The sequence below is a fragment of the Primulina huaijiensis genome, chromosome 16, assembly GCF_012295235.1.
Source record: "Primulina huaijiensis isolate GDHJ02 chromosome 16, ASM1229523v2, whole genome shotgun sequence".
Classification (NCBI taxonomy): domain Eukaryota; kingdom Viridiplantae; phylum Streptophyta; class Magnoliopsida; order Lamiales; family Gesneriaceae; genus Primulina; species Primulina huaijiensis.
Window position 1 is genome coordinate 4,150,425 of NC_133321.1, and position 26,383 is coordinate 4,176,807.

General features: G+C 35.0%; 2 protein-coding genes across 3 annotated transcripts; one reads left to right on the forward strand and one right to left on the reverse strand.

The window, feature by feature from the left end:
* Positions 1-6,641: 6,641 nt before the first annotated feature.
* LOC140961478 (serine/threonine-protein kinase PBL27-like) lies at positions 6,642-12,359 on the forward strand. Of its 2 annotated transcripts, none has more exons than XM_073420024.1 (5): positions 6,642-7,237; positions 7,952-8,235; positions 8,443-8,632; positions 10,775-11,166; positions 11,415-12,359. In XM_073420024.1, the coding sequence occupies exons 1-5, from the start codon at positions 7,096-7,098 to the stop codon at positions 12,024-12,026; spliced, it is 1,620 nt and encodes a 539-aa protein (XP_073276125.1). In that variant the 5' UTR covers positions 6,642-7,095; the 3' UTR covers positions 12,027-12,359. The 2 variants fall into 2 exon arrangements, with proteins under 2 accessions (XP_073276125.1, XP_073276126.1); XM_073420025.1 differs by having other exon boundaries at positions 6,652-7,237; positions 8,039-8,235.
* A 1,545-nt stretch (positions 12,360-13,904) lies between these two features.
* On the reverse strand, positions 13,905-25,510 carry LOC140961476 (probable chromatin-remodeling complex ATPase chain). The gene is made up of 25 exons (XM_073420023.1): positions 25,234-25,510; positions 24,644-24,760; positions 24,447-24,553; positions 22,775-22,887; positions 22,459-22,556; positions 22,198-22,377; positions 21,873-22,094; positions 18,240-18,374; positions 17,383-17,665; positions 17,197-17,270; positions 16,841-17,061; positions 16,671-16,758; positions 16,484-16,577; positions 16,216-16,404; positions 16,088-16,119; positions 15,915-15,988; positions 15,744-15,833; positions 15,595-15,664; positions 15,460-15,511; positions 15,322-15,380; positions 15,082-15,247; positions 14,825-15,003; positions 14,509-14,724; positions 14,074-14,172; positions 13,905-13,955 (listed from the first exon to the last, which is right to left on the reverse strand). The coding sequence occupies exons 1-25, from the start codon at positions 25,426-25,428 to the stop codon at positions 13,938-13,940; spliced, it is 3,171 nt and encodes a 1,056-aa protein (XP_073276124.1). The 5' UTR covers positions 25,429-25,510; the 3' UTR covers positions 13,905-13,937.
* Between the last annotated feature and the right edge of the window lie 873 nt (positions 25,511-26,383).

Genomic DNA, 26,383 nt, shown 5'->3' on the forward strand with positions numbered 1-26,383 from the left:
GTCCTCGAAATTTACCTGTCTAGATTCTCGAAAAACTTAGGCTCCCTTATTCACTTTATATTTAATTCACTTGGCTTGAATTTGCACTCTTTCACGCTTTCGTGTGTGATGCAGGTGAGCTCAATGTTGAGGGGACTGGAGATGCCGAACTCTGAGTAGGAAGACCTGGTGGGTTGACACAACCCGAGGACCACATGTTTTTCGCATTTTGATTTTTAATATTTGAGAGGATATGAACATTTTTATACGCTGGTTTTGATACGCTGACGATTTTAGGATTTTTACTCGTTTATGTTTACGCTTATGTTTGGATGAGTTTGGCCATTTTAAACCGCACAATTTTTACTGTCAAATATTTACGATTATTTTTAAATGTTATATTTTCCAGTAGGGCGCATGCATGCGAAACATTTGAGTATTTTTCGAACATGTGAGCTTTTTTAAAAAAAAAAAATCCGTACTTTTAAATGAGTAGACGTTACATTAAAAGTGCCTGTTATCAGTGGAGGGAAGATCAGAAGCATGGCAGTGTAATTGGAATGATGATATTCGTTTATTTCGGCTGCTTGATTATTGTCATTATCCAAAAAAAGGGAAATGCAATTTCATTGTATAAAGATCATTTAATATGAGTTTTGGATCATAATAATACTCTGCTTCTTAGTCCCTATAGTAGAGAAACCGAGTCAGGTAAGAAAAAGATGATCAGAATAGGAAAGCATAAGAGAATTTGAAGAAGTAAAGATCAACAGCTCAGAGAATCAGAGTATTTTAGAAGACTAATGAAAAGTCTGCCTTCTTTTGCTTAAAAAGTACTAGAAATTTTTTTAAAAAAAAAAAAACCTTTACATAGCTTCGGCCGAATCATACACATTTGCATAAAAATATTTTAGAACCATTTTAAAATCAAAACAACCAACTATATATTTGAGAAATACAGCTCATACTATAATCTCTCAAAAATCACTCAAAAGCACAAATAAAAAGTCGTAAAAATCTTTAACATAAATCATAATCATAAATGCGGAAAGCTAGAAGCGCTGGTCCTCGGGTCGTGTGCACCTTCAGTACAGTAAGTTCAACTATCAAGACCTCCCATAACATTAATATCATAAACACCTGCATCAATCACATCTAGTGACTCTAAAGACTCAACACACCATAATCTTGATAACAAGTAATACGTATAAAATCACATGCAACTGTGAAAAATACTTCCACTTAAAATATCGTTTTCATGAAAATGCATAAACTTTAAACATGAACATTTTCATAAACATTTTCATGACATGCATAACTTAAACCTTAACTTTTTCCTCAACATGACATAAAAACATTTAACATGATCATAAACATTTTCTTTTTTCCTTTCCTTTGTTGAATTCAGGTCGTTAATTGTGACTTTCCTCAAACCTCAAAAATTCGATGGATCCATCTACATGAAACCGCAGTACTAGGCAGCGGAGGACACCGGCAACACTCTCACCGGTCAACTGGGCCCTGGCCTATCCTCTTTCGAATAGAATACGATCGTCGGGGCTCTCTCTGGATCCTTTTCCCATAAATGGGCACCCTCTGGGGCCTTTTCCCCTCACGATATTCCATTCTTACCGTTACCTCATATTCGTAATAATGGAAATACGATCGTCGGGCTCCCACTGAGACCGCCACCCTCACGATATCTCCAACATTATCGAATTAGTCACAATTACTTCACTTCCTTCAACGTTTACATTCTCATTACTTTATAAAAATCATGCATAACATATAATTTTGTTTTTGAAATCAAGCATACAACATGTCTTTTAAATGTCTTCCTTAAATCATAAAAATCTCATAGACATTTAAAAATCTTAATTTAATCATGAACATTTCACAAAAATTTGAACAGAATCATAATATCATAAAAACAGCATTTAGAGCACTGCCATGACGTTTACTAATTTTTAGGTGTAAAAAGACCGTTTTACCCCTGGACTGGACATTTTACGTTTTTGACTTTTTTCTTTATTTCTTGACTCTAACATGTCCCAAATAATTATTTAAGCCTACATGAATTTTCTCATATTTTTATTTAGCTTAAATCAATGATTTTTAAATTAATCTTTAAACATAACGTATTAACGCGTTTTAAATCCCGAATTAAACCAAAACTTAATATAAAATTCTCAAATTTAAAACTTAGACTTTTAATACTTATTTGAGCTTAATTATAATTTTTCATAATTTTATAAAGCTTAAAACTAGGCGTTTCAATTAACTCGCTAATTAGCGTTTTGTGGTGCGATTAAATCTCAAATAAATCTAAAACTCGTTATTTTGATCCCAAAATTTAAATATAGCATTTTTATTATTTATTCTACCCTTAGGATCCATGAACCACACACGTGGACCCATGGTTCTAATTTTTGTTCTCAAAATCTCGAAATTGACACAGATATGAACATACCGAGCCATCTCCCGATTTACTCGAGCCACACCCAAGCCACCTTGAGCCAAACCCAAGCCAACCCCTCTATGAACCCTACTGACCAGCCCCAAGCCCAAGAACCAGCCCCTATGCCGCTCAAAAAACTTCTGGAACTTGTCCCAAAAACCTGCATGTGTGCATGTGTGACTCCCACCCATCACCAAGACTCCTAGCCAACTAGGACACCTCCAGCTGGTTCACCCTTGACCCAACCTGACCCTAACCTTCCCTGGACCACGCCCAGGTCAAGTCCAGACCAGCCCAAGCCACTAAACTCGAGCAGCGAACCCCTGCAGCTTGAGAGCAACCTCACGCACACCCTTGCTGCCATGCACCTTTCTCACGTTTTCTGATGCTAGGCTTCTAACCATCGAGCCACCCCTTGGACCAGCCCCTGAAGCACCCTCCTAGGACCCTAAGGACCTAACCTAGCCCAGCCCAGACCCCTTGGCCGAGCCCCTCTCTTCCCTGCACCAGCAGCAAACCTGCGCTGCTTCCCTTGCCACTCACGGGTTGGAGTCCTAGCTTGCTAGGATTCCTTCCCAGTCTCTTGTATCGAGTCCTAGCGTGGCTAGGACTCTTCTCTTGACCCCTCACGGACCCTAGCCAAGCCGTGGTCCAACCAAAGCCTAGCCAAGTCTTCCATCCCAATAAAACCGAGCCCACCCCAAGTCCATGACAGAAAAGTGATTCCAATTTGTTTTGATTTCGTGTGCAGCGTTTTTAGTGCGTCTAGGACCCTTTAAAACGTGTAAAAACATGCCCCTTTTTATCCTATACATGGCAACCCCTTCATGCACACTTGTATCATGATTTTGGATCAAAACAACATGCTTTAAAATTCATGTTAGCACAAAAACGAAAATACATCCAAGTGCAACTTATTTTTCATGCAATCCAATTTTAAATAAATACTATGGTGTGAATGATGAGTAAAAAGAGAATTATGGTTGTCTTTGCATTTTAAACGCACGATTAACCGTTGACGATTGCGAAGAACGGCGACACGATCGACCTTGGCTTTGAAACCTTGAAGAACTTGATACTTTTTCCCTTGATATTTGTGTGTGTGCCGTGAGTTGGTGTGCAAGGGAGAGTTTGTAAATTGTTGGGGTGTGGGTTTGGTATGGGGTTATGGGTAGATTAGTATATTATATACTTAATTAAATCATTAATCAATCTTAGGCCAATTAGAGAGGTTAATTAGGCCCATAATGCTCATTTAAAATATTAAAAATTATTTTGTTTAATAAAGTTTGTGAATTTATTAGCCGGGTTGTCAAAACGTTCGCGTTTTTGTTAAAAATCCAACACCGATAAAAATTACGTCCCGGCGTATGAAATCACCTCAAAACCCCTTATTTTTCAAAAATATGAAAAAGCATCAATCATATTTTAAATAATTAAAAACAACTATTAAAAATCATTTTCTAATTTTCAGCTCTCGATCGATCTCCATTCCTCGATCGCAACTCGCATAACCTTTAAAAATTATATTTTAATGCAATCATGTAGGAAAATATATTTTAAACATGTCAATATGCAAAACATAATTAATTAATACAATTAAAATAATTTAATTAAAACACAAAGAATTTAATAATTGCATGCATTTGGTTTGCGTAGACCTTTAAGTTTTTGGGGCGTTACAACTAACTTTGCTCGTCATCATTTAAAGTAGGCGAGCTCACTAAGCCTTGTATCCATGCATCATAAAAGCTAGCTCAAGCATCAACATTCAGAGATACAGGATCTCATAAAAAAAAAAAAAGAAAAATCAGAGCATCAAAACTGTTAGATCATATCAAAAAACTTGAAGATCAAGAACTCATAAAGTCCAAGTGTCTCAACAGATTAGATCATAAGAGAATTTATGAGAGCAGAAGCCTTATCAGCTTAGAAGAATAAATCATCTGATCATAGATGCAACCAACCAATCTGATAAACCTTCAGAAGAACAAGAGTTCTGTGCGATCTAGCTAGAACAGAAGATTGAAGCCATCATATCAGAGCACTGAAGTTGAGAACAGTTTCAGATTAGATAAGATCATCATATCTGAACAAATTTGCAGAAGTTCAACACTTGTAAGATTTTTAAGTATTTTAGGCTTCATATTAGAGAAGTTACTTGAGTTGTATGAATACATCCCTTGAAGAACTCAAAGTAAGTTGGATGTTGGACAAATTTAAGTGAGCTGATTTCAGAGTTGAAGGATCCATTCATTCAAACCATGCTTCCAATCCACTATGATGATCCGACTATTCATTCAAACACTTCAAATATTTTGAGAGTGAATATTTTGTAAACAAGCGTCAAAATCGTTTGTGATTCTCGCATTCTTGTGTTGTATTATGCTAACTTGTAAGTCGTCATGTTGTGTGATTTCAACATATTGTTTGAATGTACTGTAAATCGTCATGCTGTGTGATCTAAGTGTTTGTGTTGTAACCGAGTTTTTCTTGTGTGACCTGGATGTGTTTTAGTGATATCTTCGTTAATTTTAAAGAAGAATGAGAGATATAAAATCAGTTGACTTCAAACTTCCATAAACAAATTTTTTTCTTATTTACCTTCAACATTTTAATTTCAGCAAGCTCGATTCTATATTTTATATCTGTGCGTTGATAAAAAAAATAAAAAATAAAAATAGTTGCTAAAACAATATTTTACAAAGTTTATTTTCTTAGTTTCACACATACACCTTCAACAGCCTCAACGCAATTTATATCAAATAGATTTGAAGCTTAACCACCTAATATCAATTTGTGGTCAATAATGTAATAAATCGATCTTAAAAGTTACATGAAATATGATGACATAATAAAGTGTGAACAATGTGATGCGTGTTGAAATATTGAGAAAACGTGTCTACATACACACGTATATATATGAACACACAAGCACATGTTTAATGTATCGCATTAATTTCTATCGTACCAAATTAAACATATTCACCTAATATATTAATAATATGATTTATAGATTGTAAGACCGAGCGTTTGTCGCTTTATCGAAAGCTATAGTTGGTTGTAATTGTGCAACTCAAATCTTTTAAACCGTACAGCAGCTCAAGTATCACGGTTCGATCACTCTAGTAAGCAGGGACATTTCTTGCACACAACAATCTCTCTCTCTCAATAATTACACTCCTTGCAATCAATGAGAATCGAACCCGTGACCTTAGCTCTGATACCAATTGTAGGACCGAGCGCTTGTCGTTTTACCAAAAGCTATGGCTGGTGGTAATGGTGCTACTCAAATCTTTAAACCGCACAGCAGCTCAAACACCACGGTTCGATCGCTCTACTAAACAGGGACAATTATTGCACCCAACAATCTCTCTCTCAATAATTGCACTCCTTGCAATCAATGGGAATCAAACCCGTGACCTTGGCTATGATACCAATTGTAGGACTGAGCGTTTACCGCTTTACCAGGTGCAACTCAAATTTTTTAAATTGCATAGCAACTCAAGCACAACGGTTCGATCGGTCAGGGACAGTTATTGCACCCAACATACATACTTACAAAAAACANTGTTATTTTAAAATAAATGATTTTTTATATTTTTTATTAGGATTAATATAAACATAAAAATTTTAAATATATATAAAGATATAATTGGATTTAAATATTTAAAAAAAAAATAGATTATTTTATGAAAATAAAAAAGCATCAATAAAGTTATGTGATTAAGGTAGAATCGTAATTTTAAATAAGGATTCACAAAATCAATTTGAGATTAGTTATTATAGGGACATCAACTTTAACTAGTAATATAGATAAATAGGTGTTTTGTGTGTATCTAGTCATTTTTGTTCAAGAATTTTGATATCTTAAACTTATAGCTAGCTCGCAAGTGAACTCTTAACACAGATGAGTTAACAATCCAACATTTCGTAGATTTATTAATGAAGTTTCATACTCACGAATCTTATTTTATACTCGAATTTAAATATGTAAAAAAAACATTGGAAAATTATGAAAATGTGTAAAGTAACTTCAGGAGTAAATTTCAGAAGCAAGGACCCAAAGAACTTGTTATACAAATAATGCGGCCCATGGCGTTGCCACTTAAAGCTAGTAAATTTCTATCGACGTCCCAAATAGTTGTCCAACCAAGCTGTACACACGGATTTCATGCCGCACAGATCCAAGAAAACTCCCCCTACATTCACCTAATTTTCGCTCTGACAAAATTTAAACTAACCATAAAGATAAATAATCACTTCTTTTTTGACTTTTCATCTCTCACGTTTCTTTATTTCCCAGTTCCCACACATAAAATGAACGCATTTATATGGCAACATCGTTATTTTCTACTATATTTTGCAATTTTTATTAAGGCGCTCTTTACCTTTCACTTGAAGAATCAAGATTTTCTTGGATTTGATCTGCTTTTGTTTTTTAACTGGTTGTGAGATGATTTCAAATCTTGAGCTGCTGCGGAAGATTTATATGTTGTTTATTGCTTACAATTAAGTTAAAGATGGGGTTTTTATGAGGTGGGTTGCCTTGAACAGCTGAGAAAAAAATGCAGTTTTCGGTAAAGATTTATTAGTGAGTGGATTATATGTAGATTTAGTGAGAGATTCTTGAGGTGGGTCTGTTGTTTTGAACTGATATGGGGTGTCTTCCGTGCTTTGGATCATCAAAAAAAGAAGGAATTGACAATAATTGTGGAGTTAAAGAAGTAGCAAAGAAAGAGTCTTTTAAAGATGGTTCAGCAGCTCAGTCTAACAACCATGTGAATAGATTGAGTTCAGGTACATAATTAAAACATTTTCTTTTCTGCAATTACAAGGGTGTTTTTTCTCTATTTTTTGGGATTGATAAGTGTTTTTGGATGTCCTAAATTAGAGTTCTTGTATCATTTTTGTTTTTCTTGGTGATGCCATGGATTAGGGTTTCTTTTCACTGTCTTGATCTGTGGTGTTTGGGTACTTTTTTCTGTGATTTGGAGGTTTGAGAGAAATGGTTTTTAAGTCGTAAAGGAAAAATCGGTTCATTGGTTTTGTACTGCTTTTGCGGTAATTTAGTGCTTAGTAAACTCGTCATACTTTTTCTCTGATTTTTTGCAGTTTATCTATGTATAGTTAATGTGCTTTAGACAGAGGTCATGGAAATCTTTCTTGATTATGGTTGGAGTTATAATTTGTGCTGAATTTTATTGTACATTGTAGATTGAGTGCTACTGATATTTTTTAATCAATAAATATTTTCCCAAATTGGCTTTTTCCTATACAATTGTTGCCGTGAGTATTGCAAAATGACGATCACTTCAATTGTTGGCATGAGTAGTGCAAAAATGATTATTACTTATCATCAGTTAGAGCCGTAAAGTAGGAGGGATGTGTATCTTTAGCTTTGTTTATTAATAAGACGGTAATCAGATTATTGGCTAGGCTAAAAAGATTTAAGTGGGATAACAATTTGCTATAATATTCAAAATGCTCAAATTCTTGGTTTATTTGTATCAGACACTTTGATGTCACTGCTTCCAGATCAGTTACGTTTTCTTGAAGTACAGGATTTCTTATTCTTGTATTTGCCTAACATTTCCCAAGATAAATCGAAATTGCGGGGCGGCAATGATTCTAAAAGGGAAGCCTCACTTCCCAAAGAAGCTACAGCCAATATTGCCGCACAAACTTTTACCTTTCGCGAGCTTGCAGCAGCTACAAATAATTTTAGACCAGAGTGTTTGCTTGGTGAAGGTGGCTTTGGACGTGTTTACAAAGGACGCCTGGAAAGCACCGGACAGGTGATTTATGCCTAATTCACCAAGTTGATGGACTTCATCGTCACTGCTTTTTGTCTAGCCTATTATCTTGACTGCGCAAGGAAGTGTGGAAATTATGTTTCCTTTTGTCCCTTGATATAGTAGCAAGCATACTGGTCTTTAAACTTTATTCTGTGCACTTAATTTACATTAGTTACTTGAAATTGTGAAAGCGCTTTCTGTTGGTAGGTGGTTGCAGTTAAACAGCTTGATCGGGATGGCCTTCAAGGAAATAGAGAATTTTTAGTGGAGGTTCTCATGCTTAGCCTTTTACATCATCCAAATCTTGTCAACCTGATTGGATATTGTGCTGATGGTGACCAACGTCTACTTGTCTATGAATACATGCCATTGGGATCTCTAGAAGACCATTTACACGGTCAGTTCGGCTGCACAAAACAGCCATCTATAATTTCTGCAAACGAAGTAGTTATATATTCTTTTTCGCAATCCCATAAATCTGTCTTCATTTCCCAAAGATATTGTTTTGCATAAAAGTTAAAAATTAAAAAAATATATAATAATATCATTTTTTTATGGATATCTGTTGATCTGGTTATGTTTAATAAATTAAATATTAGATATCTTCAGGAAATACAATTGCAGAAAAATTATAGCTTTATTTATGTGTTTATCACATGTGTGTCTGCTTTCTCTTACTGGTTATCTGTTATGGTCTTGTGGTGTGTTGCATACAACATAGAGGCCGTCAAGCCGAGCATCAAACATAATCAATATCACTGCCCAGAAAAGTTTGTCAGCCGTCAGTCAATATACGTTCATTTTTTCAATGAGGAGCTCAACTGAAAAAACTAATAAGTTTAGAATGTTCACATCCAGTACAAATGTATATTGACTTTTTGGTGTCTTAAGAGTAGTTTTGAGGTATAAGAGGCATTTTACTGAATTTTGCACAAAGAGTCATCGTTAATTTCATTGTATTTTTTGGAAACTTACATGTTATAGTGAATTAGTGATACTGTACCTTTTTTTGTTTTGATTATTGATGCTCCTAGCGCTCCTTTAATTAATTTGCCCCGGATGATTTATCTCATATAACTTTTATCAGTCGCGGAGGATAAGGGGCATTTGGTTGTGCTGCAATTTTACATGATAAATATGATGTATGCAATGGTAGTTTAGCACTTTTCCCAGTACTTGTGGAACATGTGAGCATTTAATCAATCAGACCAACCTTCCGTTGAAAAAAAAAGTGATCTTTTTTAATAGTTGCCACTAATGCTGATATTCCACCTCTGGCTGTGATTAAGAATTCATGGTTGCTTTCAAGGCTGCAAATGGTCGACTAATTTAAAAATAATCTTACTGGCATTTTGTACTTGCTGCAGCTTTTCATTTACGCGGGATGGTTCAAGATATCTAATTGGGTTATTGGCTGGGGTGGAGCTAGGATCCTAAGGTTGAGAGGGCAAAAACTTAGAACTGAGAGGGCAAAAACTTAGAACTAACATATTTTGTGCTTTTTACGAGCTATAAATGGGATGTTTTTTAAAAAAAATCAATAAAGATTTTCTAATGCAGGGAGGTAATTGCCTAACCCGTACTGCACGTGGCTCTGCCAATGGTCACTGGCAGTCTGTTCTGAATTTTCACGAATCATCTTTTGTTGTGTGATTTTGGCCTCTTTGATGATGCTGTATCAGCTATTTGTTTAAAGCAATTTCTAGTAGCTCCATGGCTTGCTACACTAAAGAAACGCCAATGGCCGTTGGTAATCTGATGGGAATTTTCACAAATCATGTTTTGTTGTGTGATTCTGGCCTCCTTTGATGAGGCTGTACCAGTGGATTTATTTAAATCAATTTCAATTAGCTCGATGTAGCTTGTCATGTTAAAGAAAATAAACTCATTATGCTAAGCTAGATGGTCTAATGGACATTGTAGCAACGCAAGGCAACTATTTAGCCTCATATGTATTATATAAGGTGCTATCGAAAGTTTTGAAAGAATTTCACAATCCTGTATAAAGCATTATCACTCTATAAAAAAATACCGTAATTGAGTTGTCTTGAGAAAAAACTTGGATCATTTTCCAGCTTGTAAATAATTAGAACTTGGAAGATGATAAAGGATAGGCTCAAGCCTCGGAGAACAAACCAACTGTTGTATATTTTGAAGGTTTGGATGGTTTAGGGAGATAGGGAGTTCATTTTGCCCTCTTTTTTCTTCGCCATATTCTGATAAATATGTAAATGGAGTGTAGGATAGAGTAGATGCATTTGACATGAAATTGCTTGGATGTCAGCGTGTCATTATTGAACTAGATGAATCAGTACCGTGTCTAATCCTCATGGTACTTGAATTGAGCTCATGTTGCACAAACTCGCACTAGGCAACCTCCGATCAATTCTGTACATGATAACTTTCTTCTCTCAAAGTTTGAGATGATTAATGAAATTGTGTTTTGAAGGGTTCATGGTGTTCAGCTTATCCCTTAACAAATGTGATTGAATGCCTTTTCTATTTGAGTAATTCATAACAATGACATCTCTGTGCACAGATCTTCGTCCAGATAAAGAACCTTTAGACTGGAATACGAGAATGAAGATTGCTGCTGGTGCGGCAAAAGGGTTGGAATATTTGCATGACAAAGCCAATCCACCAGTCATATACAGAGACTTAAAATCATCAAACATCCTTCTTGACAATGGTTATTTCCCCAAGTTATCGGATTTTGGACTTGCAAAACTGGGCCCCGTTGGGGATAAAACTCACGTTTCAACAAGAGTGATGGGGACGTATGGTTATTGTGCTCCTGAATATGCCATGACAGGCCAACTTACATTGAAATCCGATGTTTATAGTTTTGGAGTCGTTTTTCTTGAGATAATCACAGGCCGAAAGGCTATTGACAACACTAAGGGCGCAGGGGAGCATAATCTTGTCGCATGGGTAAGTTTTTTAATTTACTTTTCAAATTAAGCTTGTAATTTATTCTGCTTTTCATGCTTCGTGGACATTAAAAATGGAGTGAAAAAAACGATGAACTATTGGTTATTGAGTCCAATTGGGAGCAAGGGGATGGTAGGGGCAGTACCCTTCCCTAAATTTTTCGAGTTCTAGCTTTGACTCGTTAGTTCTTACACTCTACTTTTGGCTCCGCCGTCATGCTTTAAACTTGAATTTTCTTTAACTTTTAGGCAAGGCCACTTTTCAAAGATCGAAGGAAGTTTCCGAAGATGGCCGATCCTCTGTTGCAAGGTCGGTATCCAATTCGTGGACTTTATCAAGCATTGGCAGTTGCAGCTATGTGCTTGCAAGAGCAAGCTGCCACAAGACCTCTAATTGGTGACGTTGTGACTGCTTTAACATATTTAGCATCCCAAACCTATGACCCTAATGCACCTGTCTCACAGAGTAACAGAGTTGGTCCGTCTACTCCACAGCACCGGGATGAGCGTAGGCACACGTCTGATGGAACCGACAGCTTATACGATCCGAGCCACCAGGGTTCCCCCTCCACTCATAAAAATCCGCCTGACTATCTGAGGAGAGATCCTGTCAGGACTGGTGCAGACTTACGAAGGATTGAAACTGGAAGTGGGTCCGGCAGGAAATTGGGTTTGGATGACTTGGACCGCCCCGGTTCTCAAAAAGACAGCCCTGTTAGTGGCGGCAGAGCACAAGAAACGCCGAGAAACCGAGACTTGGACAGAGAACGTGCTGTTGCTGAGGCCAAAGTGTGGGGCGAGAACTGGAGGGAGAGAAAGCGTGCAAATGCCATGGATAGTTTCGATGGCACGAACGAATGATATGGCTAAGAACCACCATATAGTCGAGCGGAAGGAATACTGTACATTGTTGTGTCATGTGCTGGGCCTTAAGGTTCAACCTAGAATAAGGAATATCTTGCATGCCATTTTGAGGAAAAATATGTTGTAGTCACATTGCTGAATGGAATATGCGATGTATAAAGTCTATGTATTTAGGGGATTTTATGAGATTTCTTGTGTTTTGGAAGAAAAGGTTAAAAACTTGTGCTCCTTGTGTTGTCTGTGCATGAGGTTGCTTGGTTTGGTTTTGGTACTATCTGGTGTTGTATAGTTACAGTATGTATGAATATATGAGTCAATGAATAACTTGCATTTTCGGCTTATAGAAAGAGATTTGAACATCTCCATGTGAGCTACTGAAAATGGATCAAGCTTGAAAATGATTTATTGAGGCTATTTCAGTGGTTTATCTCAAGTATGCTAAAGAGAGATGTATTCCATGATCATAAGCTGATCATTTAACAATTTTTTGAAGAAGTTCCTACTTTTCAAGCCCAAACTTTGGTGATCTAATACACAAACAAATCAAATTCAAGTATGGCATCTGATTCTTGATCGAGCTACGAGTAGTTGAATGAGTGTAAAACCATTGAAGTCCGACACGATTATAACACATATAAGGGAGATATCTAAAGCCTAAACATGATTCAAATTAGACCAGACCATGGTTCCCTTGGAATTGTCGATCAAAATGGAAACCAATTTTTGGCTTTAGATATCTTTTTCTTCTTTCTTTTATGGAAGCTTTAGATACCTAGCCTAACTTGATTCCAGTTAGATCCGACCAGTTTTCCGTGGAATCGTCAACTGAAACTGAACCGTCTTCCAAAAATTAGAACTTGGGTTCAGTTCCAAAATCATAAATGAACAAGAAATGATGACCGACGGCTAGATTCAAGTTCTTAAAAATGAAAAGGGTTTAATTATATATAAATCCATAAGATATGCAGAAATTATTTGTATTAATCTTACGTTTACACTCATTAACGTGTTAAAAATTCCATATATTTCTCTCAGAATACTTATGTCAATCTTACAATTACCACTTTAGAACGAGGCCATCATGTAATATGCAAGTAATTTTTTAACTTTATGAGAATTATATAATTTTTAAAGTTAGGTAGGATTTTTAAAATTATTAAAGCCTTGGCAGAGGTACATGTAATTAATTCAACTAAATAAATCAGAACAATGATCAGTACCATGTGGAAACAGTACTTGAAGCCATAAATTAATTTTAACAATAATACAAATAGATAACTTAATTTATTCTCAAGAAAAAGATTACTTAATTTATACAATTATTCTAGTTATTTTGTATACATGAAACATAACCCAACTGGCCGAAGTCAATGGGTAAAAATATCAAATATTACACACTCGTCACTTCTTTCTTTCCCTAAAATCACTTTTAATTTAATTTATCATTGTTTTTAAAAACAACTATTTGCGTATTATAATATAATATGATAAACTATATTTTTTCAAAAATTAAAGATGCCCACCATAATATCAACAATTATAATATTTATGGTGCGGTATCGCTAACAAAAAATCTCATTTCAAAATAAAAATACCTCGCATTTACTAATAAATAAATAAAAAATCCCGATGCAAGGGCAAAACAATAATAATAAATAAATAATTATTGCAAGAAGTTGTTAAACTCCATAAATTAATCATCTCAAACATTTGTTAATTGTTATGACTATTGACTTGGTTCAGTTGCCCCATATCAAAAGGGGTTTGAGCAAATTTGCCCCTGGACTCTGGAGTTGGATCTATTATAAATGGGAAGAACGAAATGAATTATGTTTTATCTCCCCCAATATAGGAATTAATAATACGCCAAAACTCACAAGATCAAGATCAACCCCAGGCAGTCCAATATCACTTTCTGTTCTTCCCCTGCGAAAACAACACAGCTCTAGTTTAGCACTATGTTTGCACAAAACTTGCACTGTTTGACAATAACAATTCAAAGTTTAGCGAAATTCGGATAGAATGATTATTAAAAGGAACCTACATTGCTCAAGAAGTCATCCATTGATGACTGTTTCCGCTTCTTCAAACCAGGACTGTCGGCATACTGGCTAATGGTAGCGAACTTGGACGGGGTTGCACTCTGTTGAGAATAAAGAGAGCGAAAGGTCAGTTGTAATCATCTACAATACCGATAGGATGTTCGCTACACACATTCATGACAATAAACATGTTTCATTAAGTTCTCAAGTCATGCTTTCATGTTTCTATCAGAGAGTTACCAAGAAAAAAGGCAAGACAAATCTAACTAAACTAAAAAGGCCACTCCCACTCTATAAGGACGCAAGCTGGGGTCAGATAAAGAAAGAACGGCCTGAGAACTGAACCAATACACTGCACATGGTTCGTATGATTGTGTTGTTTCCACTTGAGCAAAAATAAATAAAATCAAAGGGTGAGACATGAATGATCATCATACCTTCGCTAGTTTTTTCTCTTTACGAGCTATTCTCTCCCTCTCGTCATATTCTTCATTTTCCTTCTCCACCAACCGAATCAGTGCATCGCATCTCCTTGCAATTTCTTGAGTTGTACGAGACTTCACAAACCAATCAAACCGGAACAATGGTGAAGTACGAAAGGCTGCCTTCAGCTCATCCCAATTCCCATACCCAAGTTTGTGGATCATGCAGATCTGTGAGAGAACCATAATTATCATCAAGCTTTTGAGATTAAATGAGAAGAAATCCAGATGCCCCTTAAAGGTAAAGAAACATTCAATATTCGATTCTCACCATGAAGCGATCACATTCTTCATTGTATAACTTCCCTTTGTTCTGTCCATGCTGGATCTTTAATTCCAGCCAGGGATTTTTATAGCGATTCAGTTTCTTTGCAATAGCTTTCATGATCTCATCTTTACGCGAAATTCTAGCCTCTCCTCTTTCAATGCTTTTAATAATCTTATCATAATCTGGAAAATTTCACATCCACGCATAAGTATTAATTTTTGAAAATCAAGAATGTCATAAAAAAGATACACGTAAGATACCATTTAATTCTTTATATCTTTCCTTGAACACCTTCGCATATCTTTCAACTTCTTCCTCTGTTTTACCTTCCATTTCGGAAGCAATACTCAGTATATCATTTCGACCATACTTCTCACAGGCCCTAATAAAAGCATTGAAGTCTCTTCGGCTCCACGATGAAAATCCCTGAACACGATAAATTGTCCAGTGACGAATAGATAGAGTTTGTCGAAGTCATAACGAATAATACACAAACATACTTCTTCCAGCAGTCTTTCCTTCTCCTCCTGCTCCTCAGCGGTCAATGGCTCTCCCACATCTAGACAAAAAAAAATGTCTCCAGATGTCCAAGGGAAATTAAGAGATTAAGAAGGCAATGTATCAATAAAAGAACATACCATCACGCTCATCCATCTCTATTGTATCTTTTACTTGATGTCTCTGGCGTGCCTGTAGACGCCATTACAACAATAAGAAACATACATTAAATAAATATAACAAAGAAAAAATGTAAGAGAATCTAAGACACCCACCATCAGGCAACGCACTTCTTTTTCATACAAATCACTAAGACGCTGTGTGTTGAAGAATTGGAAGTCGTGCCTGATAAAAACGACAAATATGTTAAGATGCAGAAACCAGTAAGTACAAGAAAGAATTAAATGAAATAAGAGATCCTTACAACTGTGGCATGCGCGGAATTCGAGGCTCTTTGGGTCTCACGGGACCACTTTGCCGCATTGTCTGCTTAAAGTACTCGGATTCGGAGTAACTGACAGAAGATCAAGTGAAGTGTGATTTCTAGGTGCATGCATAACATTTCAGTAAACAAATTCAGTTCTAAGTAGCATACTTGCGCTTTCTTTCTCTTTTTGGCGGTTCAATCCAGTTATCACTGACGATTTTTTTGAAGTCAAATTTGTCATCCTTTTCAACAAACAAAATGAAAGAAATGAACAAAAATATTAGCGTCCCAAACCTAAACATCATAAAATCATCCTAGACATTCATAAGCGAAGAAAGTACCTTTTCATCGTCAAAATCATACAAATCAGCAGCTGCACAGTCCAACAGCTACTATTAGTCTCACCAATAAGAAAAGAAAAATGAAGCATGGGCAACTCGATTAGCAAGATAGGTCATAAGAAGCATACTGTCATCCATTTTGAATTTGATAGCATCCTCGGTAAACTTTTTCATTTTAGCATCAAGTTCAGCAGTTGCCTCCTCTCCTTTGGCAATAATTCTATCTATATCTTCATCAGTTATAGTGCTATCTTTGGAACTGAAAACCATTTCAGCACCAAACCTCACCATTTGCAGTAGCTCATCTTTATTAACAGCTGTATAAACCAACATAAATGAATTATAAATTTAGTCTTCGTGAAGTTGATAGCAATCCCTGGAACAAGAAAATCTCACTCTTTTGCTCCGCTAGTCGTCCTTGTTGGATAACCAAAGCGTCAAGTGCAAGCTTTTTATAGGCCCTCTCAATCACTTTCTCTTCAATGGTGTACTGCAAAAAAATCAGTTGAAAAATAACATAAGTACATTATGTTTCAAATAAAAAGAGATCGAATGCCTTAGCATGGTATGAAAATAAACCTACCTCAGTGCAAAACCTGAAAACTTGAACTTCCTTGGTCTGTCCAATTCTATGAGCACGGTCCTGAGCCTGCAAATCAACCTGTGGATTCCTGCAATGAAATGAGGCCCAGGCTTACGATGTTAACATATACACCAGAGTGCATCCTGAAACAAGTAGCAGAAAAGTCTCACCAATCACTGTCATAAAGAATGACAACATCAGCAGTTGCAAGGTTGATACCAAGACCTCCAGCTCTGGTTGACAGCAGGAAGACGAACTTCTCACTTCCAGGCTTGTTAAAAGCTTCAATTGAAGCATCTCTATCTTCCCCACCAGTGTTTCCATCAATTCGACAATAATAGTATCGACGGTAAAGCAGATAATCTTCAAGAATGTCTAGTAGCCTAGTCATCTGTTTCATTCAATCAACAGAATATATCACTGAGAATCCTTATCGAAAGAAGAGAACTAACAGAAACGTGTGCAGAACTATGGAAGTAGAAAATGAGAAAGTTCGGCCAAAAAAGTAAGCGTAAAAAAAGAGCACCTGCGAGAATATCAAAACTCGAGAATCACGCTCCTTTAATTTTGGAAGCAACTTGTCAAGAAGAACCATCTTGCCTGAAAGTAATGTATTTTGTGGACATAAATATAAAAAGAAATTATCAGAGAAGACCAGATATATGTCTCAATATTTCGGACAAGATATATGTCTCAATATTTCGGACCATACCAGCATTTTCTATGAGATGTTCTCCAGTGGTATAGGGTGGACCAGGTTCAGCACCTTGAAATAAATACGGGTGATTACTACATTTTCTGAGCTGCATGGCTACATTAAGAAGACGTTTGCGTTCTCCACCAGCATTTATAACTTCAAGATCTTTCTGCAATAAGGCCCTGTAATACTGCTTTTGCATCTGGGACATACCGACTTTAAGTATTGTCTCCTTCTTGGGAGGTAAACCCTTCTCGACATCCGACTTCAACCTTCTAAGAAGGAAAGGTCGGAGAACCTAATAGGTTCCAAACCAAAGAAATCAGATAAGTAACGGTCAATGTCACGGATCATTTATATGTAGTCCATCATTATGAATTCAATATCTATTAACTCCACATACAACTGCTTGAATGTTCATCCAAACAACATAGTTCCATGCCAAACCACTTATTAACCGTCAGTAAAATGATCGTGTTACTTAATGATTTGACAAAAAGATGCACATTAATGCAGGCTACAGCAAAAATTTACTAGGTGAATAACATGTGAATTATTACTTAATAAGGAAAGGAAAGGAGATACAAGTTCCAACAATCTGAAAACATCATGGTAACATAAAGCAATGCTTTTGGGTGTGTTCAACAAAATAAGATAGGCTAAATACACACGCGTATGAGATAGTTCTCGTATTGATTGAATTATTGTTGAGGGAAAAATTGTGTAATTAAGAATCTTTATCATAGATTCATTCTTAAATTTTGGAAATGTTTTTATGAGTGCAATAATGTAACACAATTAACTTCTCAACCAACGCGAGTGGCTTTTTACCTGGAAAAAATAATCATTTTAATGAATAATAAAGTGTCTACCTTGTGAAGCTGCTGCACAACTTCCTGCTCGTCATTTTCACCAGAAATTTGGAACCATTGATCAAAAGTTTCAGCAGAGCTAAATATTTCCGGCAGCAAAAAATTTAGGAGAGCCCAAAGCTCATGAAGGTTATTCTGCGAAAACAAAGATAGTGTTACCGTCACTGCTGACATAAAACATGTACAAATGCACAGAAGATTTAAAATCAGTAACAAATGATAAGCATTAATTGTGGATTTGAGTCTTGATTTGTATCAAGATCAAATCTATATGCAAACATACTACAAGTAGATGGATCTGGACAGGTTCTTTCCAAACCATGAATCAAAACCAGAATAATCTTCCGAAAATTGAAAATAATCTTCCGAAAATTGAAAATAAAACCTTTTTTCAGTTTCTTTTCCAAACCTGAACCTGAACCCAAGACTCGGTATGATTATAGTTCCTTAAAACGAGAAACTGGGACTGAGACCAATACCAGAACTGTGTGATATCATAACTGGAAGAGTGCAGAACCAGTAACCAGGACCGTAAATAAATTTAAGATCCTACATAGACAACTTAATGTACATAATTTAATCTAATTGGTTTATACAAATTAAATTTAACTCTTTTTATTTTTTAAAGTAATTAATATTCATAATATTTTGCAATCTAATTATCAAATAGTAAGATTTAATTAGTTTCATTACCCTGTGAGTCATTCCATCATTTTTTTCCTTAACCGTTAAAACTTACAAAATTAAATATTAGTTCAAATTTGTTCAAGTCAATCAAAATGGAACCAGACCCGTCAACGGCTGGAGCCAAAAAGGAACAATAATCAAACGTATTGCTTTAGTTTCATCGTACGTTGAATCGAAACCGTCGGTTTCACAACCAAAAACATTTTAGAACTACAGCCAAGCTATTTACAAAATAAATCGACAATTCATGATTACAGACAATAAATTATTGGTTACAAAGAACAAGAAATTAAAGCATCTCAAATTCCTTGTTCATTTCCCATAGTGGACAGGTGCTATAAGAAAGCGTGTGCAAATGCTGGGTTTTGTTGTTTCTAATATAACAAAAACAAAACCCATTTTCAAAACCATAACAAATATTGTCTTTATAACAATCCGCCGCTTCAAATGGCGGATTCACTATTCCTTTCAAATAATAATAACACAAACTATAGTTATATATGAAAATGATACATTTATTAACTCCAAGAAAAGTCTTCCAAATTTGGTGAGAATATCCGGCAATATTGGATTTTCAGTTTCTTTTCCAAAACCGGAACCTGAACCGAAGACAATGTGACTCTAGTTCCTTAAAACGAGAAACTGTAACTGAGACCAATACCGGAACTGTGTGTAATCATAACTGAAACCGTGCAGATCCGGTAGAACCGTAAATTAATTTTAAGTATAAAGATCCTACATAGACATCTGAATGTACATAATTTAATTTTAAGTATAAAGATCGTACATAATCTAAATGGTTTATATAAATTAAATCTAAATCTATTTAATTTTTTTAAATAATTAAATATTCATAATATTTGGTAATCTAATTGTTAAATAATTAGATTTGATTGGTTTGATTACTCTGTGAATTGTTCCATTATTTTTTTTTTTTTTTTTGCTAACTGTTAAATTTACAAAATTAAAAGGAACCAGGACAGTCAGCGGCTGGAGCCAAAAAGGAACTATAATCAAACATATCAGTTTTGGTTTCACCGTCCATTAGAATTGAAACCACTGGTTTCACAACCAAAAACATTGGTTTAAGAACTATAGCCAATCTACAAACAAGAAAAATAAACAATCGAAGATTACAGACTAAATTAATGATTACAATGAACAAAAAATTGCTGCGTCTCAAATTCCTTGACCATTTCCCACAGTGGACAAGTGCTATAAGAAAACGTATGCAAATGCTGACAAGTGCTATAAGAAAACGTTAGCAAATGCTGGGTTTTTCTTTTTTTGCTTTTTCATGTGTACAAAACCCATTTTCCAAACCATAACAAAAAATGAAAGTTTTTGCGTCTTTTTACAAAACGCCAGTTCAATTGGTGGATTCACTATTTCTTTTAGAAAGAATTAATATAAACTATAGCTATATATGAAAATGATACAATTACAAACTCCAAGAAATCTCTTCCAATTTTGGTGAGAATATCCGACAACATCGGATTTGGAAGAAAAAATAACCATTTCTGGAAATATCTTTTGAATAATTCAGATTGTTTTTCAATCCTATAAATCAGAAAGAGACTTGATTAATGGACAGTTCAATTCAAATAATTTTTTTTTTACGTATTTTACTTTTTATTTTTATTTTAATTTTTGGTGTTCTTTGGATTTTCTCAGTTCATGTAAATTAATAATTGTATTATTTTCCAAATATGGCTATTTTTTATAAGAATCCAACATAGCAAAATATTCTCAGCAAAATCGAATACTTGCCTCGCAATTATACAAAATATAAAATAGAAATAGAAAATTTAATGCAATTTATTAACTACAAATGAAAACAGTACAATTTTTTTTGTCCAACACAAATCTTCAATTTTGGTGAGAATAATCGACAATGCCGCACTAGAACAAAAATAGCCAATTTTGGAAAAAAATTTCCACACTACTATTACTCGTGTTAATTTCATAGTTGTCAATAGCCCCCGTAGCCCTCGCTATAGCGAATAGCGAGGCGAAGCGACACCACATTGCTACGGACCGCTATGCGCCATGGACTTTGCAATAGCGCTCGCTATCCTCGCTATTGGCACTATAGCGACAATCGCGATAGCTGAAATAGTGGCGCTATTGCAAAGCAAAGCTGCATTCTTGTTTTGTCTTTTTTTTCTAATTTTGGTTTTTTTGGCATGTACTTAGTTAGGTTTTTGTTGAAAATTATATGTTTCTGCATTTCTTGCTTTATTTTTGTGTCTTCTATGATATTTCAATGAAAAAACTTAAAATAATTTTAGGTCTTAGTATTTTAAAATTAAAGTTGAAGGACTATTATGCTGGAAATTAAGGTTTTTGAATTGATGTTACTATATGATATATATATTATATATTTATATACTTGTGCGTTTTACTTTTAAATAACACTCACTACGCTATTCGCTATGCGCTATAGCCATGAGCAACCTTTGCGCTATGGGACGCTACGTGCGATTGACAACTATGGTTAATTTTATTGTTGTTTTTAACATTTATTAATAAAAACAAAACCCACATTTTTGTTATAGTTTGCTGATTTCGTTTTTGTTATATTAAAATAAAATTTTGAAAAAAAACAAACAAACAAATAAATGCTGTGAGTTTTCCCATTAATCAACCCATTTTCATAAGTTACACCAAGATTTCAGGTGTCGTGATGCCAAACTCACAAGGCCCTGGACATGCAGTCAATAAATAACCTCAATATAACATACAGAGCAATCTCGAAGAGAGAGTAGGGCACACAGGGTTGAAAAAAATATTAAAATCTAGAATTTGAAAACATTTAATTTCAGCTGTACCTTGCAGTCAATCTATCACAACATACCCAATACCTCATATCCACCACTGACATGCAGCATTCGAAATTTAAAGGAATGTCAAAGAACAATGAAATCCGAGACAAGTACAAAGTACCTGAAGGGGCGTTCCTGTAATTAGAAGCCGATAGTTGGTACTAAAAAGTCTCATTGTTTTAGAAAGAAGAGAGTTTTCATTCTTGATTCGATGAGCTTCATCAATAATGATGTATCGCCAACTAAATCGGCGAAAGATAGACTTCTCTTTTATTGCCATCTCAAAACTTGTAACACAAACATCAAACTTTCCAGCCACAAGTAGTTCCTCGCGTATATATTTCTGAAAAATTTAAATGAGATCGGAAAAACAGGATTAGACTATTATTCACCTACAATCAAAATAAGAAAGAAAAATACTAGCTAAAGTGACACCGAAGGCTTACTCTTTCATCAGGATTTCCAAGAAATTTTACAGCACGTATCACGGGACAAAACCTTTTAATTTCGTTCATCCAATTTCCGAGTGTAGATTTTGGAGCGACAACCATGTGAGGACCTGTAATCCCTCTAAACTCATGCAAGTAGCCCAACAAGGAGATGGTTTGTAAGGTTTTACCAAGCCCCTGAAGTTGAGAACATGATCGATAATAAAATAATCATTAGCAAAACAAACTAAAGAAAATATTATAATAAGCTGTTCATACCATTTCATCTGCAAGTATTCCATTAATGCCATTCTCATACAGTCGAATCATCCAATTTAAACCAGCTAGTTGATAATCCCTCATCTTTCCTTGAATACCTGAAACAGCTCATGATTTTAGATCTTAATGAATCAAATAACAAAACCACCTCAGAAATAATATTCAGTACAAGTAGTTTTACTTGCAATGAATTGATTAGAGCATGTGACAGCCATTTCAATAAACTCAACCACTATAAATGTCTAAAACCATAAAAGTACCGATCACTGAACAATTATAACTGAAGGTCACAAAGAGATAGGCCAAATAATCATACAAGATGGTTGCACCAATAGCCTAGTATTTCCGGTGCCAGAAAGGCCATCTTCTTCGTCTTTAAGACATTCTTCATCTTCTTCCTCTTCCGTGACTTTTGATGCATGGCGACCCCTGGAAAATGCATTGAGAGCACAAACTACGTTAAAATTAATGGAGTCTTGTGTATTGGTTGCAAAACACCAAAACTTAGCATGTGGAATTGGTACCATGATATCACAATTAAAATTTTAATAATGAAATTGGATAAGAAAAAAAACCTGCAATGGTTATTATACCTGAAAGAACATTATCCATAACGCAGCCCAAATTTTTTCAAAAAGTTATATTACTTGATGAAGCCAAGATTCAAGTTCGACTAATAGTCCGCCATATCACTATGTGTTAGGAAAACAATAAATTGTCCCAAACTCCACAATATAGCATTCGTTGTAAATTAGGGAATATGATGTTAACCATATAGAGAGTAGCACAGACAGCATATGATCATACTCTAAGGAATTACCACACTCCTAGGGTGCATTTGTTGAAATGTAGGAGAATAAAATTACTAAACATTTAATTTAATTAGTAATAAAAATGTAACTTCTAGTTAAAAGGTCGTTTGAGATAGCGAGTTGTTTGCTGTTATGCATGTATATGCACACGGAAAACTAAAAATACTAACACAGATTGTCAATCAATTTAAAAATAACTAAATAGACTTCTCCTGTCAATCATATTTACAAATGTACTTTTTAATCATGCACACGGAATAAATATCGTTTTTAAAGTCTTCCTCAAGACAACTATACCTTTAAAAAAAAATAAAAAAATCAACAGCTGTAGGTTTGTACTTGTACTTACACCACACATAGCCCCATCTTCATTTGCTTCTTAAAAACAAAAAATTGTTTCTCAAAATGTAGAACCAGAAATTAAGAAATAAATAAAAATATCAGTACAAGCAAGCATATCTACATTTTAACTTTTGCATATGCCAAAAGATATTGGGTTGGGAAATTCTATGGGAAAATTCAAGTATGAACAAGCAAAATTTATATAAAAATGAAAGCCGTTATAAGGATGAAGAGTTCCTATATTATCACTAAGGTTACAATAATTCAGTGATTGGGAGCATGAAACCAATTTTCATTGAAATATATTACCTATTCATAGAAATTGCAAGGGATTATTAGAGAAGAAAAAATGGGTGTGTATTAAGCCAAATAACTGGAGAAATGATGAAAAACATATCAGAAAACGTGCTTTAACGCATAATTAATCAACAATCATGCATTTATTTGGAAAAAAATCCCACCCCAAGAGACCCATCCAAAAATGTTGAATTCACAGTGACATCAGAATTATTTTAAATTACAGAGCATTGCGACCGTTACTGCAGTTAAATAGCAGTAAGTTGTTCAAATGCATCAGCATTGTCATAGCAGCATCGAACCGCAATTAACAGGGCCCAGATAGATACTACATATCAGATGGGAAGTAAGTTACTACTAAAATAAACAGTACATCCTAAGTAGCAGGAAAATTTACATGTGAAAGACAATGAAAATTCAACGTTTGATGTTAGGGATTTAGTATTCATGGCCCAACTTACGTCCCTAACATTTGAACATCTCGAATATTCTGCAGTGCAGATCTGGAATAACTGTCTCAAAATGAAGATTACACACCTTCCTTTTGCCTTCTTCTGAGAGACAGACCGATCACCCTGTGCAAAATGAGCAAATAATTCTGTCTGCTGCAAGAGGAATTTCAAGCGACCTTTTCCCTTGTTATTCTGTCACGATAACAAATACTAATGCCACATTAAAATCAGCATTTAACTTTATTTCAGATGTCAATTTTAATTTTCTTTCAGAAAACACACCATGTCAGCTTCAATAGCAGCATTCTGGGCGTCTAGTATATCTTGCAATTTTTGCTTCTTCAATCTTTCCATTTCTTTCAGCCTGAATTTTTCAAGTTTAGCAATAGCATTGTCATCCTGTAAAACAAATCAAAACCCATTGATACGTACGCCAAATTTCATGCATTTCTAACTGTAGGATTCACAACCATCCAGTGCATAGAAACAACTCATTATCTCATCTTCATTGGGCAATTAAAATATCCGGAATACAAATTAGCTAAAATGTGTTAATGCGCAAAAAAAAAAACCTTAATAGCTACAAAAAGACCCAGAAAAATACTCAAAGATCACTTCATGCAAAAAATCAACCAGATTTCACTTACTAATCTGGTGCACAGAGTGCCCATTTGGCACAGCAACAACGCTGCATTTCAATCAAATTGCTTCCAACCCAACAAATCAAACCGAAACCTAACTGAATCACTCGGTGACAAGCAAAAATACATAGATCTGAACGAATCCACCGTCTGTCGTCACGAAAAACAACAAAAAAAATCCAAAAACCCACTCATTCTGCTGAAGCAAAGATTTATCCACATCAAACTCACCTCGTTCTCATCCTCCATTGGACCGGAGCCGTTGGAGCCATCCTCATCATTGGAATCATCCGCGGCGCGAGCCACCGCCTCGATCTCCTCCTCGTCCTCCTCATCATATACCTGATCCTTGGCAACCTCTTCCTCCGCCGAAGTAGCCGGCGTCGAATCTTCCGTACATTCCTCCGCTAGCGAGGGTTTCGCCATGCCCAGGGTTTGTTGATCGCCTTCCTTTTTCCTTTTTTGGTTCAAAAATAAAAAATAAATTCAACTGGAGAAAAAATATTTGTGTAAAGTTGAGTCTGTTGGTTGCTATATATATACCGGTGGGCCAATAGCAATTTCGATTTGGCTTTACATTCCCGCCATGTGTAATTAGGTTATTCCCGCTATTGGGCTTGGAAATAAATTTGGGCTTCGTGTATAACTTTTTCTATTTATTAATTTTGTAATAAAATATAAAATTATACTTATATCGGTATATTTTTATAATTTTAGAGAAACAGAACTATTTTTACATTTGACTTCAAATATAATCTAAAAAAATCTCATATAATACCATTTGATTCGTGGTACGACGACTATCCTAATCGATCAAATCAAACTACACTATATATTAAATTTATTAAAAAAAACCGTAATTTGAAAATAATTCTCCGACTACAACACTTAAAATGGTGTGATGTATTGATTATGTTTCGATTATTGATTATTCTTTATTAAAAAAATTTTGAATTCTCATTTTATCCTTGATTTTATTTTTTTATTGTATCGTGCTTTCGTAAAATAAATTAAACATTTTACTTTTTAACCAAAATATCATCGGGTCGTGTCTGTCGGATTTTATAGAAGATTCCTCATAGCCTATCTACACGGTCGCAACCGATGGTTCCTATCACAAATTCCTTCAATAACATCTAGCACGGTCTTGTTTCGTTTCTTATCTCAAGGCATATAGTGATAGATTTAATATGAAATAACCATAACATGAGAGAGATAACATCTTGATAATTTTATTTAGACATACATATTATTACATTAATAACCTACTGTAAAGGAGGAGATAACTTGTTTAGCTAATAATTGTAGCTGAAAATACAATACACATAAACTGAAAGATAAATTACAATACTTATTTGTAAGAGAATTGAATAGAATGATC